This window comes from Micromys minutus (genome assembly GCF_963924665.1).
Source record: "Micromys minutus genome assembly, chromosome: 10".
Taxonomy (NCBI): Eukaryota; Metazoa; Chordata; class Mammalia; order Rodentia; family Muridae; genus Micromys; species Micromys minutus.
The window spans coordinates 47162781-47188862 of record NC_137979.1 but is presented as its reverse complement, the minus strand read 5'-3'; the positions used below and the strand labels follow the sequence as shown (position 1 = coordinate 47188862).

The following is a 26082-nucleotide window of genomic DNA, read 5'->3' as shown; positions in this document are numbered from 1 at the left end:
TGAATTCTGACACCAGCTTAAGAACAGGCTTTTGAAGCGGCTTTGGAACACGCCTGGGAGCAAGGCGTTCTTGTTCTGATACCAAAGGTGAACTGATTCCTTTATCAGTTGCAGATAAATTTGATCCTTTGTTCCGGATGGACTACAATGCCCTTAGCCCTTAGTCTCCTTCCCATGTGTTTCATGTGTTCATACCAAGCCTGTAAGGTATGTCTAAAGTCCCAATAATTTGTGGTGGTGAACAGAGTCAGGAGATCTAGAGATCAGGATTCTTAGGGGTTTACTGTCCAAGTTAGAAATATAAGCGGGGACTCGGAGAGCTACAGTGAATACTGTAGTTATCAGGTGTATAGGTAGTACCTGACTTGAAAGCTGAGAGGCCAGACAAAATGTAGTTGATCCCTTGAGCTATCAGTTTAACCTAGTCTCCTTCCTTATTTGAGTTTCCACGTCCTTACAGAGTCTAGAGTTGAGCATCACCAGCTCCTACATAACTTAAGAAGTTGTAAAGTGAGAAAGCAAGCCCCTCACTAACACAAGCAGAGCTTACATTTATTTTATTTTACTTACATTTGGAAAGAATTTAGTGCTTCTTACTGCTATAAATAGGGACTTTGGCCAGATGACATTTAAGGAATCCGGCCTACTCAGGTTAAATCTCCTGTAGAGTGTCTCTGATTTAGACTAAACAGGTCTCTCTATGTAGACCAGCCAGTCCTGAACTCTTAGAGATCGGTTCATCTGCCTCTGCCACCCAAGTGCTGGGATTAAAGGCATGCACCATTATGCTTGGCTAGACTTCTGTGTCCCCTGTCTGAAGCAGCTCGTCTTTAAAATGATACAGATGAGCTTTAGAAGGTGTTTTGTCATAAATGGGTGATAAATGGTTATGGAGAGATATGAAACGTAAAGGCTGAGTGTGGTAGTATACGCCTGTGGTCTCTGTACTTGAGACTGAGGCAGAAAGAGCTAGAATTCATCAGTTTGGCTTTTATAGTAAGAAGCTAGATGTGGTATCCACTGTAATCTAGTACTTGGGAGGCAGAGGCAGGCAGACTATTGTAAGTTGAAGGGCACCCAGATCTTTAGTTTTAGGCTAGCCAGGGCTATATGTTGGGGGCAGGGGGAGAATGAGAGAGAACATAAAACATTAAAACAAGTAGTGCTACAATGCAGCCCCATCATGTAAAACATGGGTTTGGTTAACTGCCTTTTTATATGGAACTTAATATGTTATTGATTATAAAACAGTTATTGGGGCTGGAGAGGTGGCTCAGTGGTTCAGAGCATTGGCAGGGTTTCCAAAGGACCTGGGTTAAATTCTTAGCACCCACATGGCAGCTCACAACTGTTTGTAACTATAGTTCCAGGGGATCTGATACCCTCTCATAAACATACATGCAAGCAAAACATCAAAGCACAAATAAATAAACAAACAGTTATTTACCACCAAGTCAGTTAACTGTAAATAAAAGTTAAAAATGTATTCTTAACAGATGTGTAATATATATTCATAGAGTTCATATTTTATTCATACTAAAATCAAAAATAAATCACTTTGACTTCTACTGTGTCAGACATCCTTAGAAGAGTGAGCATTAGGGTCTATTCCTATGAAAAATGTATAGTTTTCCCAGAAGTTTGGAAAGAGATTGTTTTATATTTTTCCTGTTTCCTAGAATACTGTAGCCATAGCAGGTGGTGGGGAAGGGCATCCCCTGAAGCACCCCTCTGTTGTCTAGCACTGTTAGGACCCTTTGGCTAAAGTCTCTGGGATATCCTTCTACCAGTTCACCTAAGGACACATCAGCCTGTGAGTCCCTTGGAATGTTTTTTGTGTGGCCCAACAGGAATGCTTCCTTCCTTCCTTATATCTTGGGCTCTAATGGGTCTTGCTGCTGCTAAGCTGTCACAGTCCCACAGAAGAAGAGCAGAACAAGACATTGGACCTCATGATTGCAACCTTTTCTGTGGCTGCAACTTACTTCTTCAGTTTCAATGTGTCTAGAGAGAAAGACCTTAGGTGTTCACAGTGTTAGTTTGTCACAAGTCTTTACCCACAGCAGCTACAAAAGCAGAGTAAAAGACACATTGAAAAAGTGTAGAGCAGTCCAGAAAAAAGATGCCTCCACCTACATGTGCATGCACACATGAACACAAGTACATAAGTCCCACTGAGACACCCTTTGTTTCTTAGTTCACTGTTTGCTCCTCTCTCTTCAGTGTTGAATATGGAAGCCACATCTGATTCATTCCAGGTAGTCTAAGCTGAATGATAGCGCACTCCAAATGGAATTCTGTGTGTAAAAATCATATCTCTGTGTGTGTGTTTGTGTGTGTGTGTGTGTGTGTGTGTGTGTGTGTGTGTGTGTGAGAGAGAGAGAGAGAGAGAGAGAGAGAGAGAGAGACTAGAGAGAGACTGAGAAACTGAGAGAGAGACTAGAGAGAACTTTGGAGGCCAGAGGACAACTTTTGGGAATTGTTTCTCTACCATTTGAGTTCCAGAGATTGAAGTCAAGTTGTCAAGCTTGGTGGTAAGCATCTTTATATTACCTGCTGGGGCATTTTACTGGTCCCAAAATTGTTTTTCTTTGTCTGCTATTTTGTAGAAAAGGGATTAAGATCCAGACATTTCAGTAGTTGACCTACCTTGATGCCTTTGATGTTTCTGGGAAGCTGCTGGGCACTTTTTCTAATATGTAATGCCTGTCTTGAGTTAAAGGTCTTTGGTTATTGGTCTCTGTAGATAGCTTTTATTATGACGTATTAATGGATTTCAAGCAGGTCACTAAAGAGGAAACATGTCTGTTATCATTCTGAATCTGGCATGACTGAAAAAAGAAATCCAAAAGAATCAGGGAGCCACAGATGGGGAAATAGGGCATCCTTGCTGGCTTACCTGAGCTGATATTTCTTTTCTATAGATTTAAGTATTTTATATGTATGAGTTTTTGCCTGCATGTACATGGAGGCCAGATGAGGGCATTGGATCCCTTAGAACTGTAGTTACAGATGGTCGTGATCCATCCATCATGTGCGTGTTAGGAATTGAACCTGTGTCTTCTGCCAGAGCTACAAAGTGCTTTTAACCACTGAACCATCTCTCCAGCCTCTGCGCTCACATTTCTGTATCTGTTCTAAAACACACAAGCACCATTTTTTTAAACTGTGTGTGTGTGTGTGTGTGTGTGTGTGTGTGTGTGTGTGTGTGTGTGTGTGTGTGTTCAGTTCTCTCCTTCCACCATAGGGGTTCCAGGTATCAAAGTCAGATTGTCAGACTTGGAGGCAAGCTGCTTTACCCACTGAGCCTTTTGCCACAAAAGCTACTCTCCTCTCCTTTCTTTTTCTTTTGATTGTTTGTTCTTTTCTTTATCAACACCTTGTTACGTAGCCCTGACTGACTTGAAACTTGCTTTGTAGACCAGGCTGGCGTCCAACTCACAAGAGATCTGCCTGCCCCTGCCTCCAGAGAGCTGATCTTTGAACATTCCTATTAGGCTCTTGTTGTTTAGCCAATTCCTTTGTGGATTAGGACTGTCTTTTATTTCTCTGTCCACATTGCTGAGTCCAGATCCCAGGTTTTACCGTAGTTACTTGTTTGCTACTGCGTTTTAAGCCTTTCTAAACTTCATAGTCTTACCTAAGCAGAGTTGGTAGGAATACCCCTCCCCTTTCAACCTGCTTAACATTAGGAATTTGTTCACCTTCTCATAGAGTTCTGGGGTAAGCAGCTAGACATTTCATTAAGTCTGAAAGCTTGAATGGGAATTTATCTTTGACTTTGAAGTCAAGTTAATGAGAAAAACTTGAGGTTGGTATGCTCTAAGTGTGGATCAGAGGTAAAGAAATGAGAGATAATAGAAATGAGTTATATCTAAGGAAAGGGATAAATTTAGGAATACAGAAACCTAAATAGAGCGAATTATTTTAATCCTGATATTAATATGTAAAAATTGTTAAATAGTTGTTAGTGGAACAAAGGTAGAATATAAAAGGTCTCTTTTCCTGAATATAATTTAGATTCATATATTAACCAGTGTTAAATAAACTGAGCAATTTTAAGGAACTACTACTGGGCCAGGTGAGTGGCAGTTGCTCTAGTACTTAATAACTTGCCAACAACAGGAATTCTGATTGGCCAGAAGCCTAGCCTTATTGTACATTCCAGCCAATCGGGGCTTGGCTTAGTCATTGAAGCTAGTTTTTAAAAAATTGAGTACTGGACTCTCCTTTACTTTCTTGCTCTAGGACTTTAGAAGACTGGAGAACAATGGTGGGCTGCTGTGTGGGCACCTTGTCGCCTAGCACAGAGTCCTGTTGAGAATTCATTGTCTCTTACACCATCGCTTACTCACTCTCCAGTGTTGAGTGATGTGGAAGTTATGTAGACGACGGTCCAGGTATTCTTCGAAGCCATGTCTCATCAGTAGGAAGAGGGTTCAGAGTGGTTTTTCCAGGGGGCCATTGTTTGTACTGGCATGACGGTTGCTTTCTCTTCCCAACCAGCCAGAAACTGTAGATCTAATTTTGCACCGTGATGGGCAAAAGTGGGCATGGATGAGCTTTTGAGAATGGTGGTGTGTCATGGATATGACTTTTCCAGTTTTACTTTAAGACCTTTAATGTGGGTGTTTGACATGTGGGGAAGCTAGGTGGTCAGATTAGCAGTGTTGACCATCTCTTCTGCATCTGTTACCTTCTGAAGATAGTGTGAGCGGGATTCTGCTGTTTGTTCTTCCTGAAAGTTCCTGCTTGGGCAGTTTGCTCTGAGAGAGTTAGCACCTGTCGAAATGAGGACTGGAGAGTCCATACTGCTCTCTGGTTTCCATGTGTATATTCTGTGTCCTCTCAAACATCAGTGCTTGAGTGTGTGTGAGAGTGTGTAAGAGTGTGTGTGAATGCGTGCATGTGCATATGTGTGTGTAAACAGTTTGTGGCAATCTGTTCTCTCCTTTCAAAATGATAGAATTCGGGGTCCTCAGCAGCAAGTGTCTTTATCCACTGAGTCATCTTGCCAGCCTTGAAAGCAGCCTTTTCTTAACTGTAGTTCCTTAGTTCTAGATTGTTGAGGGATACCGCTGTGTCCATCAGGATGAGAGATGTTATCAGAGCTCAGCCGCCATCTTCAGTAGCCAGTTAAAGAGACAGGTGATAGTAAAGAACAGAGAAGAGGTTTATTCAGTGGGACCATATTGGGAAGAGGAGTGGATAATGTAGTTCAGTAACAATATGTATAACCAAGCAGTCGTGGTTAAGGTGTGGTCCTTCTCAAAGCTGACCCATCACAGTCTCTTTACAAAGTAGTCTGACCTGAGAGACATGCTCCTCTTCTGGCTGGCACTGGCTAGGTAGGCCTTAACCTATTCCTTGCCATGGCTTAGAATTCCTGGGGCTCTAATCCATAAGGCCATGTTTCAGCAAATAGTCTGATAGCTGGGGGGTGGGGGTGTCAAGTACCAAAAGATGGAAGGTGGGTTCAGGGATATATGGACATCAGCCTCAGGCAAACACTGAAATGCATGGCTTATACTCTCAGAATGGCTGTAGAGAGGCTCGTTACTCTGAAGCTCCCCTTCCTAAGAGTAAGTGAAGGAGAACGACAATCTGTGGTGCCTGTTAGTGTTTGAGGTGGCTGCTTTTCTGACTGTTCTTATGCCTTCGGTGATGGGACTTCTGTCAGGATTCAGATGGGAGGGAGTTGGTACATCACAGCCCTGCTTTCCCTAAGACATAGCCAGCTCCAGTGCCTGGTGTCCTTCTCTCCTCCAGCAGTAGAGAGTGCTGCTGCCTTGTGGAGGCTTCACCACAGCTCCCCGGAATGTATTTAGCCCTCTGCTTCTGCTTCTGTTGAGTTTCTCCTTGAATGTCTAGAATTTTCATCTTAGTCTTCCACCTTTCCTCTTTGGGAATAAGAGGGTTTTTTTGTTTTTTTTTTTTGTTTTAAATAATTTGTTTTTTTATGCACATTGGTGGTTTGCCTGCATGTGTCATGTGTCAGTGTAAGGGTGTCAGTTTCAAATCCTTTACTAGAACTGGAGTTACAGTTGTCAACTGCCATGTGGGTGCTAAAAATTGAACCTGGGTCCTCTGGAAGAGCAGCCAGTGCTCTTAACTGCTGAGCCATTTCTCCAGCCCTGAATTTTTTAGTTTTTGAGACAGGGCTGCAGAGCATAGTCTAGACTGGCCTAGAACTCACTATATAGTCCAGGCTGGCTTTGAGCTTTATAGCAGACTGTTTGCTTTCAGCATCCTAAGTGCTTTATAAGCCACTTTATCTAACTGAGCAGTTTAGTTGTGCTTTAAAGTGAAAATGGAGTTACCGTTATGCCTATCCCAGCTTCCCACACTGCCAATCACCTGACACCCAAAATCCATCTGCTTGCATCTCTGCTGAACCCGAAGAAAAAGTTTGATCCCCTGGAGTGGAAAGAAAGCACAATAAAGAACCGTGGGATTTAAAGAAAAAAGGACTGTAGACAACTGCTGGAAAAGGACCCCGAGTAGCAGGCAGCTTTCCAGTGGCTCGCGCTCACCCTGTCTCTCTAGTTGGTTAGAAAGCGTCCAGCACACAGTACCTCAAAGGCACCTAAGTATAAATTTTTTCGAAAGTCATATGACTTTCACTTAAATAATATAAATGTTGTTGAAATTTTATTTGTAGGTTAGGATTGATTTAATTAAATATTTTTTTAGAAAAATAAAGTGACCTAGAGTAAGTGAGGCTGTTTGCCTCTTTTACTTTATTCTCGTGAAGGTCAAAGAGAGTACAACATGAAGCAGGCCTTGTGACATGCCATTGGGGACAAGAGGTCTGGGGAAGGGGGAGGAGGAAAGAATTTCTACTCTAAGACTGGCCAAGATCCCGTAAATTCTGTAGGGTGGAGGATGTTTCTAGATCAACAAGCAACTAGTAAATTTGATTGACTAAAAGAAAGGAGGTGCCACAATCTTAGAGCAAGGTAACATTGTAGAGGACAGTGAACCTAATAGAATTGCTGGGGAATCTTGATCTCCTGGCATGCGGTACACACGCAATCCCAGCAACCAGGAAGATGTTCCTCCCCAGTTAAGTTTTTCTCTAAAATCAAAGGCTCCTGAACACTTCTTTACTCTCAGAAAATTAGAGCATTTTGTCCTTAGCTGTAATTTTAACAAAACTGGGTGTTGTGCTATGAATGTTACCTGAGAATAGGTAACATTTTGTCCCTTTTGTCTTTGGTTTGTTTTGTGGTTTTTTTTTTTTTTTTTTTTTTTTTTTTTTTTTGCTTTATAGATAAAAAAATTAAAAAACAGAGTCAGAAGCTTTAAATTTGAGAGAGAAATTACAGGTTAGGCAAAAAGCACAAGATAGGTAAGATAAGAAATATAGGTCTCTGAAGCAGTTTGGTTGTGGTGGCACACACTTTTACTCTCAGCTCTCAGGAGGCAGAGGCAGACCTGTTCTACATTGTTCAAATATGGCCAGGGCTGTGTTAGAGAAACCCCATCTCAAAAAGTCTAAAGCAACAGCAACTCTCTGAAGCTGCCAGAGGAGGAGGGTGTAGAAGAGCAAGACAGAAAGCCATGCCTTTTGAACTAGGGTCCCAAAAAGCCAGCACGTTTGTGAGTGGCTGATGGCAAGCAGCTGCATGGAGGGTCTTCGGAAAAGGAGTGTCCAGAGTAACAGGGTGAGCAGACTTGACCAGTATCCAAAGAGATTTAAAAAAAAGAAAAGTTACACTTTAAAGTTAGAACTCAGAAAAACAGACAGACTTAGTAGTAAAGACCTACAACTGCACTGGACAAGGAACCTCTGTGGGTGTAAATATACTATTTAAAGGGTAATTATAATTATTCCTCCTATTTTAGCACGTCAGGTGAGTTGGCTTTCTTGAGATGTGGTCTCTTGGATTAACTCCTAAGAGAGATGACAGCAATGTAATGTGGGTAGCTTAGAATGTCATGTCTTGAGATAGAACTCAAATTCTGTTTTGGCCTGGGAGAAGTAGTTTTCCTGTAGTGGGTATCATCTTCACCTTTTCATATGGTATTTTAGATTTTAAAGAGAGGCAAAGCTAATCATGAGGGAGAGGGTTCATTTTCAGTGACCTCTAACTTGCTAATATTTGTCTAACTGCTTAACAAGAATTAAAAATATACCAAGGAGTGCAAAAACACCAGCAGGTCAGGAAACTCTGGAGTGTGCCTCATTTAAACTACCGTATCTCTCTTGATCTGAATCATTATTAATACAACTGGAGAAGCTCAACTTGATTAAGATGTTTGTTCTAGTTTATTTCCCGTTGCTGTCATAAGTGACTGACCAAAAGTAGCTTGGGAAGGAAAGAAATAAGTTATTTCACCCAACAACTCCCAGTTCACAATCTGTCCTGAGGGAAGTAAAGACAAAAACTTGAACAGAACCATGGAATGCTGCTAACTGGCTTTCTTGGCCTGCTTTTTAATACAACCCAAGGCCAACAGTGCAATGGCACCACTCACAAATGTGCCAAAATGTCTCAGGAAGGCATTTTCTCAGTTGAGGTTCCCTCTTCCTAGATGACTCTAGCTTGTATCAAGTTGAACAAAAAAAAAAAAAAAAAAAAAAAAAAAAGCTTAACTCAAACAGTATTCTAGCCAAACAGTTAAAGTTGCAGTGTTTGCATATAACAATGTAATCAGTGTTTCCTGGGTTGCAGATGTTGCACAGTAGTTTCCTCCTTGCAATAGCTGAAGTAATTTTCCCTTTCCTCCTCCCTTTGGAGGAAAAAATGATACAGCTGATCAAGAGTTTTATCCCTAGGTGATAGATGGTTCAATAGTTAGAAGAACTGGCTGTTTTTCCCAAGGATACAGGTTCAGCTCTCAGCACTCAGATAGCAGCTGACACCTTTAGACATTAAAATTTTAATTTAAAAAACTTACATGTGGGGTAGATGTGGCCGTGTGTAAATAAATACTTTTGTGTATGTACACAGTCTGTGGCACACATGTGGAGGTCAGTCAGTTTTGTCTTTCCACATATGTGGGTCCACTATGTGTGTCTTTGTAGCAAGTGTCTACCCCCTGAGCCATCCTGCCAGGCTAAGAGTTTTTTAAAAACTACCACTCAGTGAATCTAGTATCTGACAGAGGCTGACTGAAGTTTTTGAATGTCTTTGTAATTGCTAAAAAATTAAGTTGACCTAAGGCATAAGCATTTTATCTTGGAGGTATTTTGAGAGAAGGTAGACATTTTAATAGGGCATCTATGCTAGGATATGATGTTTTAATGTATTTTTAATTCAGTGAGCTGTAAATGTGTAAATTTGGCTGGGGATCATAAGCCTAAGTTGTCTGATTTGATCACATGATCCTGCTAAGACCTGTGTAATGCCAAATGATTCTTTGGCAGTACTCATGGGATTAATTAGTAGCAGCAATGAATGAACAGCAGATTCAGAGAGAATATACCTACAAACTCAGGCACACGGATTTTAACAGATGTAGTGTGGAAGAACAGGCTTTCAAGGCTGCAGTTTTCTGACTAGCCAAAGAAAACAAAAATACATTTTAAAACCAGAAGACGGCATCAGATCCCATTATAGTTGTGAGCCACCACGTGGTTCCTGGGAATTGAACTCAGAACGTCTGGAAGAGTAGTCAGTGCTCTTAACCACTGAGCCATCTCTCTCCAGCCTTCCTGCTATGTATTAAACTTGGTGGTAAGCACCCTTACAGGATGAGCCATCTCACTGGCCCTGTGTTTTCTGTAGCTGTTTCAACAGAATTGGTGTTGGTGATTCACATCAGAATCATTTCCAACATCCTTGAATCAGACTTGTTGTGCTTATGCTTGGAGTTGACCCAAGGATTGGATGGGAAATTGGATAAGCTAATTTGATGTAGCCAGGCCTGTTCTTGCAGGCCTGTAACCTAAAGCTATTTAAGTGTCTGAGTTGGGCGTTCAAGGCCAACCTGAACAATTAGTGAGATCTGACTCAAACAGGTATAAGGGAAAATGTGATATAGCTCAGTGGTACAATATTTAAATTCCCAATAAGAAAACAAAGTATTCTATAGTCATTGCAATGGTATATACATGTATTGAGATACTATGTTTAACCACATTCATGGTTATCTTGAGAAAAAGTCAAATGTTTTAAAAAGTAAAAGTTTCAAGGACAGACCAAACAAAACTAGAGAACCAAGAACATAGGCTGGGCTCTGCAGGCACATGAGGTCCTGAGTTCAATCCAGCACAAATTAAGATGGATACAGTGGTACAACTTAGAAAGTTGAGTTAGGAGGACCAAAAATTCAGGGTCATTCCTGGCTTTGCAGTGAATTTGAGGTCAGCAAAGCAAATGAAAACAAGAAGCCTGCAAAGGCTTCTAGAAGTTATGAGACCTATGCAGTTACTGTGGTACCTCCTTGCATCACTGCGGTGCGTGACTGCTGCTTTCTTTGTGCTTCAGAATGCCTGTGCACATCTTGACTGAATTGTCGGAAAGTATTAAAAGCACAGTATTACAGCTGTTAACACCATCAGGCCAGTTCTAGATGTGGATATATTGCTTTAATATTTTTTTAGGGTCTAATCTGAACTTAATCTTGGGCTTTTATTAGGGCTTTGTTTGGTCTTTCTGAGCCAAGATTTCACTAGGTATCCCTGACTGGCCTGAAACTCCTTATGTGTAAACCAGGCTACTCTCAAACTCATAGAGATCCACCTAGTTTAGTCTGCTGAGTGCTGCAAATTTAATGTTGTGCTCATAGAAAACAATCTCAATTCTTCCTTTCTCGGTACTGATGTGTTTTAGCAGGTTCGTATTGAAACCTCATTTAGTTATCAAATGAATTAGTAACCCTGGCAGCAGTGACAGATGCCACCTCCAGGTTACCCCTCAGTCCCAGGTTAATTAGCTCTTTACCAGACCCACTTTAACACCACCCTTCAGTCACTTTGTTATAAGGGCACCTTGAACAGCTTCAGGTGCCCTCAGGACTTGAGAAAAGGCAGGACTAGAATTATTTAGCTCTGAAATGGTTTCTGATGTAGCCCCAACAGATTCCAAAGATCCCCTTTTTTCTTCTGCTAGTTTCAAAGGGCAGGCCTGTTGGTCTTGTGTGTTTGGGGAGGTCCAAAATGATGGACTCCTCTTTGGACGAGGGACCTGGATACAAAAAAATTAGCATTCAGCCTACTTTTAGTAGTGTTTACAAGTGCCTAAGCCTGTTGTCTAGGCAGCTGCTAATTAGCTATGATTCTACAAAAATAAATCCTTTTCATGAAACTGTCAGAATAGCTAATTCTGGCCTGATGTGCAATGTGAGGTTAAAAACATGGCAACTTGTCACAACACAATTCTTGTTCTTTTTGCTGTGGGCTGACTCTACATTGCTTGCTTTGTTTGCTCTAGAATGGAATCTACTCACTATTTACTAAAATGAAATGCCTTTCTTGGGGGAGGCGAAGTCCATCCACCAGGCCTTGCATCTTAAAGAGAAATGAGCCCTGCTCCCGTGTGACTGATTGGGAGGGAAGGGGCCTTGTTATGTTTGAGTAAGTCCAGATTTCTCACTCCAGAGCATTTTGTGTCTTAGTTTAAAGAATTTTTTTTATTGTCCTTGCCTCACTTCCAATAGTACAGACCAATTTTAAACTTTTTATCAGTATTGCAGAAGTGAGCATTAGAAAGTTTGGATGTTAGACTTTGGATTTTGACAGACTTAGTCATTCTCTGATCTTGGACAAGTTATTTAAACTCCAGAATTGTTCTTGGGGGAAAGGGGGTACAACAGTGAAACTTACTAATTAACCTGACTAGTTGTATGTGGAAATTACGTGGCTAGGATACCTGTAGTGATTTCCACGAAATCATCACATTTGGTTTACATTAGTAGCCAGCAGTGCACCATGGGAACAGTGTTGAGGAAAGACCACCAACCAGTAGCTCTAGGTTCTGTTTCTTGTTTCTAATAAGCATTGTGCTGCTGGCACAGTGGCTGGTGCTTTGGTTTTCCTGGAGGATCTGGCTATTCTTACTGCTAACTGAAGTAGCAGCTAGATTTTAGTTGCAGATGGGTTAGTATCTGTGCCAGAGTTTGCTACATTTCTTCAAAGTGATTTTTTTTTTTTCAACTTCTGGAATCCAGTTTAGGGGAAGCCCTGGAATCTCTTGGCATGTCTCTCTTAAAACATAAGCTTTTCCTAGAGTTTTGTAGCACTTTGCTTAATTTATGTTTAAAGGAATTTTGTATATTGCATTGAAAGATTTCAGTTGAGACTCTTAAGCCTTGCAGGTGACAGAGGCTGTCCCTGAGTTCTTTTAATAGCAGATGGCCTTTTTACAGCATAGTAACAGTATAATGAGGTTTTCAGGCAGAGTTTAAATCTGTCCACATTAGTAGGTCACCCCATTTTTCTCCTTTCCTCCAGTGGTCTTTTTTATGTCAGTGGGACTTACCAAAACAGTGTTGATGAAGTGTGAAAGTGAGGGCAGCTTTGCCAGTTTGTGGTAAGAAATGAACGACAAATCTCTGCTATGCTGTGTCGTAGGATCAAGCTGCAACCTCCCAGTGAACTGTTGCTGCTGGGGGTATAGTCAGTGACACAGGACTATCCTAGTGTGTACAGATCCCTAGGTTTGATCCCCAGTACTAGAATGGGAAACCAAAAACTATGACTTTTGTTTCTCCTCTAGGCAACTCTGAACTAATTTCCCTTTTGCATATATGGCTATGGCAAGTAGGAAAGGAAACAAAAATCTTTAAAAGAAACATGCTTAAATAGTTATGTTGCAGTGAAGAATCATGTCTCATTCAAGTTGGGAAATAGAATCTTTTCAGGTACTTCTTGTTTTGTTTTTTTCCTCCCTTTGAGAGAGGTTCTACTGTGTATTCCTGACTGGCCTAGAGCTTACTATGTGCTATGTAGACCAGGCTGGCCTCAGGGTCACAGAGATCACCTCACCCGGCTGCCTTGGGGTACTTTTGATAGAGTTTTCTAGTTTGCTCTTTTCAAATGCTGTTTGTCATGTCTTGACATGAGAACTCAGCTGGTGGGTAGATGGTGAAAAGGTCAACAAGCACCATTCCGCAGAACAGAACGTGGTGGGAAGAGGGAGTGAAGAAGTGCTTCCTCCAGCATTCTGACTCCTGCTGTCAACTTCACTCTGTCTTACACCTTACACCGAATACTTTTACTCCTTGGTCACACGCTTCCGACTAGTCTTTCCAGTGACAAATGGGGAAGTCACTTTCAGGAAACTAAATTATTAAGGCTGTGTCCATTTCTTACTAAGAAGTCAGTTGTCTCCAGTGACATTACCTGCAGATGTTTTTCCTAGAAATTTGCAAATATTGAAGCAAGTTTATATCCTAACACTTGGGAGGCTACAGCAGAATTGCCACAAATTAAAGGCCAGCCTCTGCTACATGCTAGGACAGTCTCAAACCCAGCCCTTCAAAAGACAAAAACAAAATGAGGCAGTAGTTGTGACATACTGGAAAATTCAGTTCTGACTTTCAGTGGCTCACTTACTAAGCAAATGTGTTTGTTTGTTTGTTTTTTTAAGATTCATTTATTTGTGAGTACACTGTAGCTGTCTTCAGACACACCAGAAGAGGTATCAGATCCCCATTCCAGATGGTTATGAGCCACCATGTGGTTACTGGGAATTGAACTCAGGACCTCTGGAAGAGCAGCCAGTGCTCCTAACTGCTGAGAGATCTCTCCAGCCCATTTTTAAAAACTTTTTTAAGATTCATTTTTATTTATGTGGATGAGTGTTTTGCCTAGAGTATGGATGTGCATTGCTTGTGTTCCTGATGCCTTCAGATGCACAAAGAGGATATTGGGTCCTCTGTAGCTGAAATTACAAATGGTTGTAAGCTAGATAATGCAGATGTCTTCAGACTTGATGTGTAACTAGGGTTGACTTTGAAACCCTGATCTCCTCCTAACTCTACATCCCATGTGCTAGGATTGCAGGCATTTGATATCATACCTGGCAAGTTTTGTCATATGCTGTGTTTTTGAGTCAGTCTCGCTCTCCAGCACAGACTGGCTCAAAAATCATAGCAGTTTATTTATTTATTTATCTATTAATTAATTAATTAATTTTTGTCTCAGCCTTTCCAAACTGGGATTTCAGGTGTGAATTACCACACTCAGGTGAAAGGAGTTTTCCTGATGTTATTTGAATGCCTCCAAATAGATTGTGAATGAATTGGATTATTTCATTGGAACTCTTTTGAGTCTATTGGCCTGTTGGACGAATTTCTAAATCATTCCCGGTATCACAATAACATGAAACTTGACTCTTCTGAGCTCATCCCTGAAGTACAGTGATGTGACTCTCCTTTTCCTTTCCAGGGAAGCAGAATCCTTCAAGGAACAAGGGAATGCATATTATGCTAAGAAGGACTACAACGAAGCTTATAACTATTACACAAAAGCCATAGGTAAGAAGGATTACAGCGGGTAGATTCACTTGCCAGACATTGGAAGTGGTTCCTGCCCAAGAAGCCGCTCGTCTTCGGGATCAGTGATCTCGTTACAATACCCAACACATGCAATCTTAGGAAAGGGAAATGAGTCTAATCTCCATGTTCTTAACATGCCAGCGTATTTTATTTGCTTTAAGACCGTTTCATGTAGACCAGCATTGTACTTGCGTATAGTTGAAGATGGCTATGAACACAGACAGCATTGAGCTTACATACACACCACAAACATGCTACAGTTCACTAAGCATATTGGCCCTTCCTAACCCCCAAAAGGCAGTTCAATGTTGTAACTTTTCTCCTTGTGTTTTGTGGTGTGGTGCTGGGGATGAAAGCAGACCTTTCTGAATGCCTGTGAGTTCTATCTTTGTACTACAGGCCAGCCCAGACCTTGGATGCATCCATCATTGCTCTTCTAGTTTGCCTGTGACCTTTAGAGAGAGTCAGCATGGGAGGGGCTGTGTGCTGTTCTGGGCCTCCACTTGTTCTCTGCTCCATGCTCACCCCTCAGCCTTTTAACATTATTTGTGTGAGTGTGTGTGAACATGCGTGTATATATACATATGTGCTTACTATGGCATGTGTGTGGAACTCAAGGATAATCTGCTGGTGTTGCTTGTTTCCTTTAGCCATGTGGACCATGGAAACTCGGGTCATCGGGATGGATGACAAGTGCCTTTACCTGCTGAGGCTGGCCGTCTTTTTAAAATCAACTTGCTTATTTTTTAATAAATAAACAAAAAAATCATAACACACTGAAATTGACCAAACCCTATAGTTAAAATAAACATTCTGAAGCCGAAGAATTTCACATTAGATTTTTACACTTTTGCTGTTAAATAAAAAATTTTTAAAGATTTTATTTATGTATATGAGGACACTGCTGCTGTCTTCAGACACACCAGAAGGGGGCATCAGATCCCATTACAGATGGTTGAGAGCCACCATGTGGTTGTTGGGAATTGAACTCAGGTCCTCTGGAAGAGCAGTCAGTGCTCTGAACCACTGAGCCATCTCTCCAGCCCCCAAATAAGTTTTTAATAAACTTACTACCAAAACCAAAAAAACTCTGATACAATTAGAACTAGAAAAAAATGAGGTTTATACCCTCTTCTGTAGCTCATGCCGTTACCTGCATTCAGTTTCTACTCAGGCCAGATAGCTACCCTTTCTTGTTCTCTTTCTGCATGTTACACTATACCTACATGCACGTTTGTTTATGTGTATATAAGTTATAGATTCAGATTTACATGTGAGGGAGCCCTTTTTTTCCTTTTTTTATCTTTCTGAGATTGTGTGATCTAGTATTACACATTGTAAGTTCTTCATTTTTGTGACTGCATTTTTCTTAAGAGAACAGGATCCATATGTATGTATATATACATATATATACACACACACATATATACATATACATACATGCATGCATACATCCATACACACACATATATACATACATACACACACACACACACACACAGATTTCCATTCATCTGTTGATGGATATTTAGGTCTATTCCAGTTCTTTGCTGTGGCCTGTAAAGCAGCAATAAATTTGAGGATGTGTAGCCTCTGTCATAAGATGTAGAGTTTTCTGGGTATACATATGCCCAGGAAAGAAAGAGCTGGGTCTTAAAAGATGTATTTACTTACTTAATTACTTATTTATTACATGTAAGTACACTGTAACTGTCTTCAGACACACCAGAAGAGGACATCAGATCTCATGATAGATGGTTGTGAGCCACCATGTGTTTGTTGGGAATTGAACTCAGGACCTCTAGAAGAATAGTCAGTGCTCTTAACCACAGAGCCATCTCTCCAGCCTTCTCAAAATAATTTTAATGTTTTTTCGTTTTGGGGTTTGAGACAGAATTTCTCTGCATAATAGCCCTGACTGTCTTGGATCTCTCGGAGATCTTCCTGCCTTTGCCTTTGAGTGCTGGAATTAAAGGCATGCCTGGTTCTGATAATTCATTTGAGACAGACTGGCCTGGAACTGGCAGAAATCCTGCCTTAGCTTCCTATGCCCTGTTCTCTTCAATATGTTTATGTTTGATTTTCTTGACAGAATTCTTTTATTACCCCTCCTTCGTTTTTGGTGTGGTGTGTGTGTGGCTGTGTGTGTTAGAGAGAGGGGGAGAGAGAGAGAATGCAAGTGCATGTGGAGGCCCAGAATTGATATTGGGGATCATTCTCGATTGCTTTTTAGAGTCATTCATGGAGGCAGTGTCTCACTCGAATCTGGAGCTAATTAATAGGACTAGTCTTGACAGTTAATTTGTTCAGAGGTCCCCTTCTCTCCCTTCAAAGCTGGAATTCCAGGCAGGTCACCATGCTTGCCAAGGGTTTACTTGGCTTCTGGAAACCTTGATGCTAATACTCACACTATATGACAAGTTTAGCTACCAGCTCTCTAGCCTCCCGTGAACTAGTTCTTTGAGAGGTAGCCTGCAAGATCAGTACCCTGTGCTGAACTTTGTTTTGTTTTGTCTAAATCAAGGTCTCACCACATAGCCTTGGGTGCCTTGGAACCAACCGGGCTGGTCTTAGACTTCTAGAGATCTGCTTCTGTTGTCTCTGGAATGCTGGGATTAAAGTGTGAAGCACTATACCCAGCTGAACTTTTTTTTTTTTTTTTTTTAACATATTTTTATATTTTTATTTTCTGTGTTTTGCGTGTATGTATGTACACCATGTGCATGTTTGGTACAAATAAAAATCCAGAGAGGGTATTGAATCTCAGAGAACTGGCATTACAAATGCTGGATAGCCACCATACAGGTCCTGGGCATTAAACCCAAGTCCTGTGTAAGAACAAGTAAGTGTTCTTAACCACTGGGCCATCATCTCTCCAGCCCTCTGTGTTGAACTTTTTATGTTCTAATATTTGTCCTATAGATATGTGTCCTAAAAATGCCAGCTATTATGGTAATCGAGCAGCCACATTGATGATGCTTGGACGGTTCCGGGAAGCTCTTGGAGATGCGCAGCAGTCGGTGAGGCTGGATGACAGTTTTGTCCGGGTATGTAATACAACTCTTTGGTGAAGATCAAGTGTCTACAATCATGTTCCTCTAGGGTTTCTCGGTCCTATAGATGATTCTCTAGGGTGCTGTCCTGAGCTGTACACAATGCTCTACAGTATCTGCCCTATAGCTGCTAACCATCAGGAGCACTTCCTCTTCTGTGACAGTCAGAATCATCTCCCAATTGTGGCGATGTCCCCTGAAGACTGAGTGCTCCGATTGAGAACCACTGCCCTAGCCTTTTCACTTCGTGTTTGTGCCTAAACTGCTTGCTGTTGTATTGATTTCTTTCTGCCTGTGCAGTCATGTTCTTTCCTTCCTTTGTTTCTTTCCCTTTCTTCTAGGGACACCTCCGAGAAGGCAAGTGCCACCTCTCTCTTGGGAATGCAATGGCAGCATGTCGTAGTTTCCAAAGAGCCCTAGAGCTGGATCATAAAAATGCCCAGGCACAGCAGGAGGTAGGTCTGATCTGTTACTATAGGGGTGGGGGTGCCATGGGTCTAGAAAGAAGAGTGACCCAATAAGGCAGGGCTGACAGTCCCCCTTCATCAGCAGCCACACTTACTGACTAGTCAAGTCTCATAGTCTCTAGGACTCTGTTTCCTTAACTGTTGGATGAGGTTTCAGTCTGTACGAGGTGGAAAGCTGAGGTGACTGGGCAGAGAGGCGTAGTGCTTCAAGGAACTAAGGGACATCAACACATTTGAATAAAGTCAAAGCTGGGGTGTAGCTCAGCTACAGAGCATTTGTTGAGCATGTTTTGAGTCTGGGTCTCAGACCTCACTGTTGTCAGAATGAACTGGTGTATGTTCAGACGTGGCTGAAGATGGCAGCACATGTCTTTTGGTTGCACCTTTGTGTAGTAGGTGCTTAAAAGTCTCAAGGCTTTGAAAATACCTCACCCACAGAGTGCTCACCTAGCGTGGATGAGGCTCTGGTTTTGATCCCCCTTCCCAACAATGTGGTGCATACTTTGGAATTCCAGCACTTAAACGATGGGCACTGAAAGACCAATTCAAGACCATCTACAGCTACATAACACATTTAAGGCTAGCCCAGACTTCATGAACCTTGTCTCAGACAAAACAAAAATGTGTCTCCATGTAGCCCAGGCTAACTGGCCTCATCTGTCTCAATGCCTGAAGGGTCTATTTGTCACTATCTTATCTGTATTGCTGTGAGAGTATCAGACCTTCTGGGACTGGAGTTACAGACAGCTGTGAGCTGCAATTGTGAGGTGCTAAGAACTGAACCCAGGTTCTCTGGAAGAGCAGTCAGTGCTCTTAACTGCTGAGCCATCCCCCCAGCCCCTGTCACCAGCTTCTTAAGGAAATGTTTAATTTTTATTTTCCTTTGAATGGGGGTTTTGGCTTTTTGAGGCAGGGTTTCTCAGTATATTCAGGATAACCTAAACTTCATTTTTTTTCCCCTGATATAGTTCAAGAACGCCAATGCAGTCATCGAGTATGAGAAAATAGCAGAATCGGATTTTGAAAAGCGAGATTTCCGGAAGGTAAAGTAGAAGTGACTAGAGCCGACCCTCCTCTGTGCTGTGACGGTGCAGAACAGTCAACTAGTACATTGTCGTTTGAATTTGGCCCTTATGGCCCATTAGTTATGTCAGGTGGTATCTCAGAGCTGTACTAATTAATGAAGAAAAAGCCAGCTGGAAATAAACACCAGGCTTGAAGGCTCCATGTTTATCTGATTATGAGGTTAAACTTGCTTCTGGTGGAGTAAATGCTATAAATAAGAGTGGGGAGAAACCCTTGTTCCATTTTTAGAGAGTGTGTGTAACCTTGGGTGTGTGTGACCTGTTACCTTTCTACCACAGTTGGCCAGCCTCAGCTTCAAAGAGCTAGGATTACAGTGTGAGCCACTGCTACCTTTTTGATGTTATTTTGGGTCTTGTGTGTAGCTCAAGCTGGCCTGAAAGTTGGCAGTCCTCTGCTGCCCCTACCCAACTTGGTGTTAGACTTCAATAAACCTCACAGTATGTGGTCGGTTTCCACAATCTGTGTGTTAAAGGGATTGATGTATCTGAAATAGGGAACACGTGGGAAAGTTCCGTGAGTTTTATAGAACTTGGAGTTAAGCCTGAAGCATTGATCCTCCTGTTTCTTAGATAATAGCAAGAATTAGCTTTCACTGAAGAATCAAAGTAGGAAGCAGAAGATTGACAGAGGTCAGAAATCCTCATCAGGAGATCTGTAGGCTCCTTCAACAAGGTGATTTTAGTCCAAGGGAGTTGTGTGGGGCTTTCAGTAGCCGGAGTTCAGGAAATGTTTTGGGGAACAAGTTAGCATCCTTTTTGACTCTCATACTGTGGAAGCTTTTATTTGGGAATAAATATATCTGACTAGTTAATGCAGATTCCCAACATTAATTTACCGTCTTCTGAAAAAAGAAAAAAAAAAAACAAACTACTGTCTTCTGCCTATTTCCTATTGGTTTTGATAATCATAATGTCTTTGTAGTGTGATTCATGCGTGTGTGTGTGTGTGTGTGTGTGTGTGTATACATGCACACAACTGTTTGGAAGGCAGTTAGTTCTAACTACTGTCACATTTTTTTCTGAGACTCACATAGGCAAAAGCTTTGTCCTGAAAGGCAGTCTTTTGGGTTTCTTTTCTCTCTTGCTCACTCTGGAGCCAGAATCCTGAATTTGTGACAGAATCCTCTGTGTCTGACATCCCAGCCACCCCCTCTCGCTCATGGTGATGTCACAAATGAAGAATTATGATCCTGGCAGGGGAAACAGATGAACTTGGAAGAAACAAAGATCTTCTTTGCCTGCAGCTGTCCCTACTGGGATCGTGGTGGGGGTGGAAATAGGCATTGCTGAGCCTCAACTGACGGTCCTCAGGACGGGCAGAGCCAGCTCTGCATAGAACGTTGTCCTGGTGAAGCCAGAGGGTGGGCACGCTGCTCAACTGTCCACTACCTTTTCCTCTTCGCCTCATTCTTTTACAATTTGAAGAAGTCAGTACCTCAGTTGGCATTACTGTCCTTAGAACTTCAGTGATCTGTGCCACTAAAGGAGCACCATCTTGTCATTGCTGTATTAGTAGGACAGAAAGTGTCAGTGTTTCTTGTGGGTTTTCCTTTTTGAGATAAGGACTCAATGTTGCACTGTCTCTCTTAGAACTCGCTGTGTAGACCAGGCTGGCCTTGAACTCACAGATCTGCTTGCCTTTGCACCCATCTTGCTTGGGTTTTTAGTCTCAATTTTTGAGTGGCCCTCTTAGTAGAAAAAAGGCATGAGAAGATACTTAGAGATGAGTGTTCCTCTGCTCTGCCTCTTCTCTCTCTGCTCCTTGTCCCCAGTGCTTGGATAGAGCTCAGTGTCAAGTTCTACCACTGAACTGTGTCTCTCTGTTTCCCTGCACCATGTTGCACATACATCAAATACAGACTTTTAGTTTTGTTTGCTTGGAAGGCAGTGTACTGTTCTGTTCATATCAGTCTACAACAGTGAGAGTTACCTTTACTTGCTCTTAGAATTCATACTCAGGGTCTTAGAGGTAATGGTGTCCCTTAATTGCAGATTTCTCTTTTGGTTCATTATTCTTAGGGAGAACATGATTTAGTGAGGGTTCCCAGGAATAGCAGGTAAATAAGAAATAGAGCTCAGAGAACAAAGTTGTGGAATAAAGGATGAATTCATGGAGAGCTGCATAACTGAGCTTGCTGTAGCTTGGTAGGTGTGAGTGAGAGACTGGCTTGCAGTTTACATGGAGTGGCCTGTTGTAGTAGTAATGTGACCTCCATTAGAATTCTCGTAGATGGCTAATTCACTGTGGAATTCCTATACTGAAATGAATGCAACTAGCCAACCCGTAAGATGTGCTTTAATCCCAGCACCCAAGAGGCAGAAACAGCTAGATCTCTGAGTTCAAGGCCAGCCTGAACTATATGGTGAGTTGTAGACTACCTAGAGCTGAACACTAAAACTGGTTTTAAATGTTTCCAAAAATGTAGTTATTTTTTTTGAATATTTTGCCTCCATGGATGTCTGTGTACTATGTGCATACCTGAAACCCTTACAGACCAGAGGAGATCATTGAATACCTTTTGTTTGGATTCCTTGGGACTAAAGTTACAATTGTGAGCCACCATGTAGGTTCAAGTATGTGAAGCTGTTGTTACATGAGGGAGGGAGGCAGCAGTTTCTGTTATGTGTACAACACTGATTCTGTGCCAGGTTATTGTTAATGTTCTTTTCTCACATAACAGCTAATGCCTGACAGAAAGAAAATGAAAATAGTAAATAATGGTGTCTGTGAGAAGAGCTTTGAGCATAGTCACTATGGGTTCACCATGGAGGCTGCGTTCTTGGTTAAGGGTAGAGGCTCTGGCATCCTCCTGCATTTAAGATGGAACTTTGGGTGACCTAGAACCTTGCTTTGTTCTCTGTTTCTTAGTCTTCTCATCACTAAAATAAAGGGAATGACATCACTTATTAATTCCATGGGTAAGGACAGACTTAGCATTAGCTGTTGTGTGACTCCAGTTTTCATTGAATGCATGAGCAGAAGCTTTGATATTACCACACCAGTAAGCAAACTCAAGTGAAGATATTTCTGAGTCTATGTTGAAGAACTTACTTGCTTTCCTCTTCCCTTAGGTTGTTTTCTGCATGGACCGTGCCCTAGAATTTGCCCCTGCCTGCCATCGATTCAAAATCCTCAAAGCAGAATGTTTAGCAATGCTTGGTCGATATCCAGAAGCACAGTTTGTGGCCAGGTATGCAGTCTGGCCAGTTGATTACTGAGATGTAGAGTGGACTGCTGGCTGGCTGCCTAGGGGCTGTGGGTGTTGATCAGGGTTGTTCATGCCTTCCCCAAGCTTAAAGCCAAAGGTCAAAGCAGGTTAGATCCAAGACCCACAAGGTGTGTAGGATGCAGCAGCATTCTGGGTGCTCCATCCATATGTGAAAGAACTTAATGAGTCTGTGAATGTGTTTAACCTCTGTTTTCACACACTCCCAGAGAGAAGGACAACTCTGTGAGAGTTGGTTCTCTCTTAACATTATGTGGAAGGTTTGGGGACTGAATTTAGGTCATTAGGCTTGGCAGCAAATGCTCTTAGCCAGTGAGTAGTCTCACTGGCCTGGGTTTATTTGAATGCAGTCCTTTCTGCTCCAGAAAACTTTTATATATCCATATCATAACCCTTGTATCCTTTCTCAGTCCCTGGCCTCTACAACAACTGCTTAGTTCTGCCCTATGCCATTATAGTGCAAAAGCAGCCACACATAACAGCCAAGTTAGCATTCGTCAGATTTTATGTACATGACCCAAGACTGGGATGTAGCTCAATTGGAAGATGCTTGTGTGGCCTGGTTTCAATCCTTAGTACCATCAGGGCTGTAGGGAGACAATGACGCAAGTTCTGGCATGCTGTATGGCTCACTGGTAGAACTTGTTCTTAGCTTATGCTAAGCGTTTAGTTCAGTCCCTATTAGGAATCACTTACTACCAAAATATGAGGAGAAAATAAAATATAAAACACAAAGGATTTAGCCCTGTGTGCAGTAGTTTAACCGTCTCTATTCTAGTTGAGTAAGATTGTGAGTCATAGCCAGGCATGTTGATGGATGCATATAATTCCAGTACTGAGAAACCAGAAACAAACGGATCTCCGTGAATTCTAGGCTAGCCTGGTCTACAGAGCAAGTTCTAGGACAGCTAGGGCTATACAGAAAACCCTGTGTCACAAAAACCAAAAAAATTATGAGACACAAGGAATGTATTGGGCAGGATTGGTGGGTAAGGTGGGGGGCTCATCAGTAATGTGTTTGCCTGTCAGGTCCCAGGCCCTGCTGGGGATGCGGAGAACAAAGAAAGAAAACTATATTAAAGATAAATATAGGTAGTTTATCTTAACAAGGTTTGTTCTCGGGAGTCTAGTCACCTGTGGATGAACTTTGAATACCAGAGCCATGATTTGAGAAACAGCTTGACCAGAGATGGTGGGACTGGTAAAGACATTGTATACCACAGCTGAACATGTCCTCTTTGTTGCAGTGACATTTTGCGAATGGATTCCACCAATGCTGATGCTCTGTATGTCCGGGGTCTTTGCCTTTATTATGAAGATTGTATTGAGAAGGCAGTGCAGTTTTTTGTACAGGCTCTCAGGATGGCTCCTGACCACGAGAAGGCTTGTGTTGCTTGTAGAGTAAGTTCTAAGTCTGGTGTTCTGAGAGTCTGAAAGTGGGGATAAAATGTCCTTTCACATCTCATGATATGAGTGAGACTGGGGCTATAGCTAGCTCAGGTGAGGTGAGGTGTCCCACTCTCATGCCTGGGCCCTAGATTCTATCCCTCCTAGCAAAGTGAGAGGAAAAGAATAAAGAGCTGGCTAGAGTTAAAGAAGTGGGACAGCAAAAATGTGACAGCTCCATTTGTCAAAGCCTTCTGAGGGGGTTGTGCAGGGGGCTGTGTCTGACCAGACAGCTGGAATTGAAGAGAGAAAGAAAACTGTGAGAAAGAATAAACTAAGACTTTCTGGACTGAACTGACCATTCCTTGCTCTTCTCCAGAATGCCAAAGCCCTTAAAGCCAAGAAAGAAGATGGGAATAAAGCCTTTAAGGAAGGAAATTACAAGCTAGCATATGAACTGTACACAGAAGCCTTGGGGATAGATCCCAACAACATAAAAACAAATGCTAAACTCTACTGTAATCGGGGTACGGTTAATTCCAAGGTAAGCACTTGATCTGGGGTGTCAGAGGTCTTCAGAGATCTACTCAGCAAAAGTAGCTGAATAAAAGAACAATGCCCCTCATCCTGTAAGGAACTGCCTTCTGAGAAACAAACTTGCCTTTTTGTGTGTGTGGTGTTGAGAACTTGAGAGGCAGCTTGGCTGGCCATTCCTTCCTGATCTTCCTCAGTTGTCTCTGCTCTTGTGAGAGCAGCCAGCAGGTCTGAGCCATTTGAACAAGCGTTGTCACTTCTCATTTGAGCAAGAATTTGTCTGTTCTTCAGGAAAGAGACAGGAAATTGACAGTGTTAATTAGGCTTCTATAAATTGCTGAGTATGCATAGCTGAGAATGACCATAGTCATCCTGTGGCCCTGTGCTCCATAAGAGAGATTAGGTTCTATAGAATTCTAGTAGTTAAAAAAATGCAGTCTTTCTGGTCTTTGTAGTTGGTCCATTGAAAAGTGGAGAGCAGGAACCACCCTTCTGTTTGTTGTTTTGGTTGGTCACTAACATGGCGCACTAGAGGCACTTTAATCAGTAATGGTGTGGCCTTTATCACATAGTAAAAAAAAAATCAGTTTAAAATTTGGTGTCTTTAGCCCTCCAACTTTCCCAGGGACTAAGACCAAGAACATAGTAGGGCAGGGATCTGGTCATGTTCGTATTGTCTGGGCTCCTCTGTCAGTGGCAGTATGAAGTGTGATGGCTCTCTCTTTCTCCTGAAGCTTAGGAAACTAGAAGATGCCATAGAAGACTGTACAAATGCGGTGAAGCTGGATGACACCTACATCAAAGCCTACTTGAGAAGAGCTCAGTGGTGAGTGCCCTGGAGGGTTGAGGGGACAGGGTTGCCACTGGTTAACTAGGGGAATTGCGTTGTGATTGACAAAACAGACCCAGGGATGTTGTGAGGTCATTTGGTCCTTCCCCCTGCCTCTAGGTGGGATTGTTCCAGTCCTAGACTATCTTTATAGACCTCCAGCGGAGGAGATTGCACACGCTCCCTCAGTCTCCCATGCCTGTGTCTAACGCCCCTCACGGTCAGTAAGTTTCCTCTGGTGCCTGACCCAATCCTTTCATTAACATGTGAATCCATTGCCTTTGAGATTTTACTTTGTGTTCACTTCTGCTCTAACTTGGCGCAGTGCTTGACACGTTAGTGCTCACCCAGTAAGTTTGTTGAGTGGATGTATGGTGGTGCTTGGAAGAGGAAAGAAGAAAGTATTGTTCGGCAGTTGAGGTTTACCTGCTGTTGGTCATGAGCAGGGGAAGTACCGTTGAAAGCAGTTTCACTTGGCTCATCAGTGCAGCTACTTAAAAAACAAACAAACAAAGCCTCTTTTTGATAGACCCAGGATAAATAGTTCATGCCAAGTATTCAGAGCCCAGTGGGCTCTGTGAAAAGGATTGTGCCCTTATTTTCCCCAGATGTTCCCCAGCCTTTTTGCTCATTTTACTTTTTTTTTTTTAATATTTATTTACTTTATGTATATACTTCATGTGCACTGTAGCTGCCTTCAGATACACCAGAAGAGGGCATCAGATCTCATTACAGATGGTGGTGAGCCACCATGTGGTTGGTGGGAATTGAACTCAGAACCTCTGGAAGAGCAGTCAGTGCTCTTAACCACTGAGCCATCTCTCCAGCCCTCATTTTACTCTTTAATCCATCCTCCAGAGAATTTTCTACAGACAGAACAGTACCAAGGGCTAGAATGAACCTCTCAAAAACCATGTCTTCTGGCCTAGGTGTGGTGACATAGTCTGTAACTCTAGCACTTGTGGGGTTGTACAAGGCCAGTGTGGGCTATAGAAATAATTTCAAGCCAGTCTAACCAGGTGGGGAGATGCCAGCCCAGTGGGTACCTGAGAT

The 26082-nt window shown here is 42.1% G+C and overlaps 1 protein-coding gene across 1 annotated transcript in view; it reads left to right on the top strand.

Moving 5' to 3' along the window:
- Nucleotides 1-26082, top strand: part of DNAJC7 (DnaJ heat shock protein family (Hsp40) member C7) — a 32748-nt gene that overhangs the window by 1021 nt on the left and 5645 nt on the right. The window contains exons 2-9 of the mRNA XM_080922657.1: nt 14339-14427; nt 17371-17495; nt 17843-17956; nt 18937-19011; nt 22126-22244; nt 23528-23681; nt 24046-24210; nt 24935-25026. Of these exons, the coding sequence (XP_080778783.1) occupies nt 14339-14427; nt 17371-17495; nt 17843-17956; nt 18937-19011; nt 22126-22244; nt 23528-23681; nt 24046-24210; nt 24935-25026 (933 nt within the window). The remainder of the gene's footprint in view (nt 1-14338; nt 14428-17370; nt 17496-17842; nt 17957-18936; nt 19012-22125; nt 22245-23527; nt 23682-24045; nt 24211-24934; nt 25027-26082) is intronic.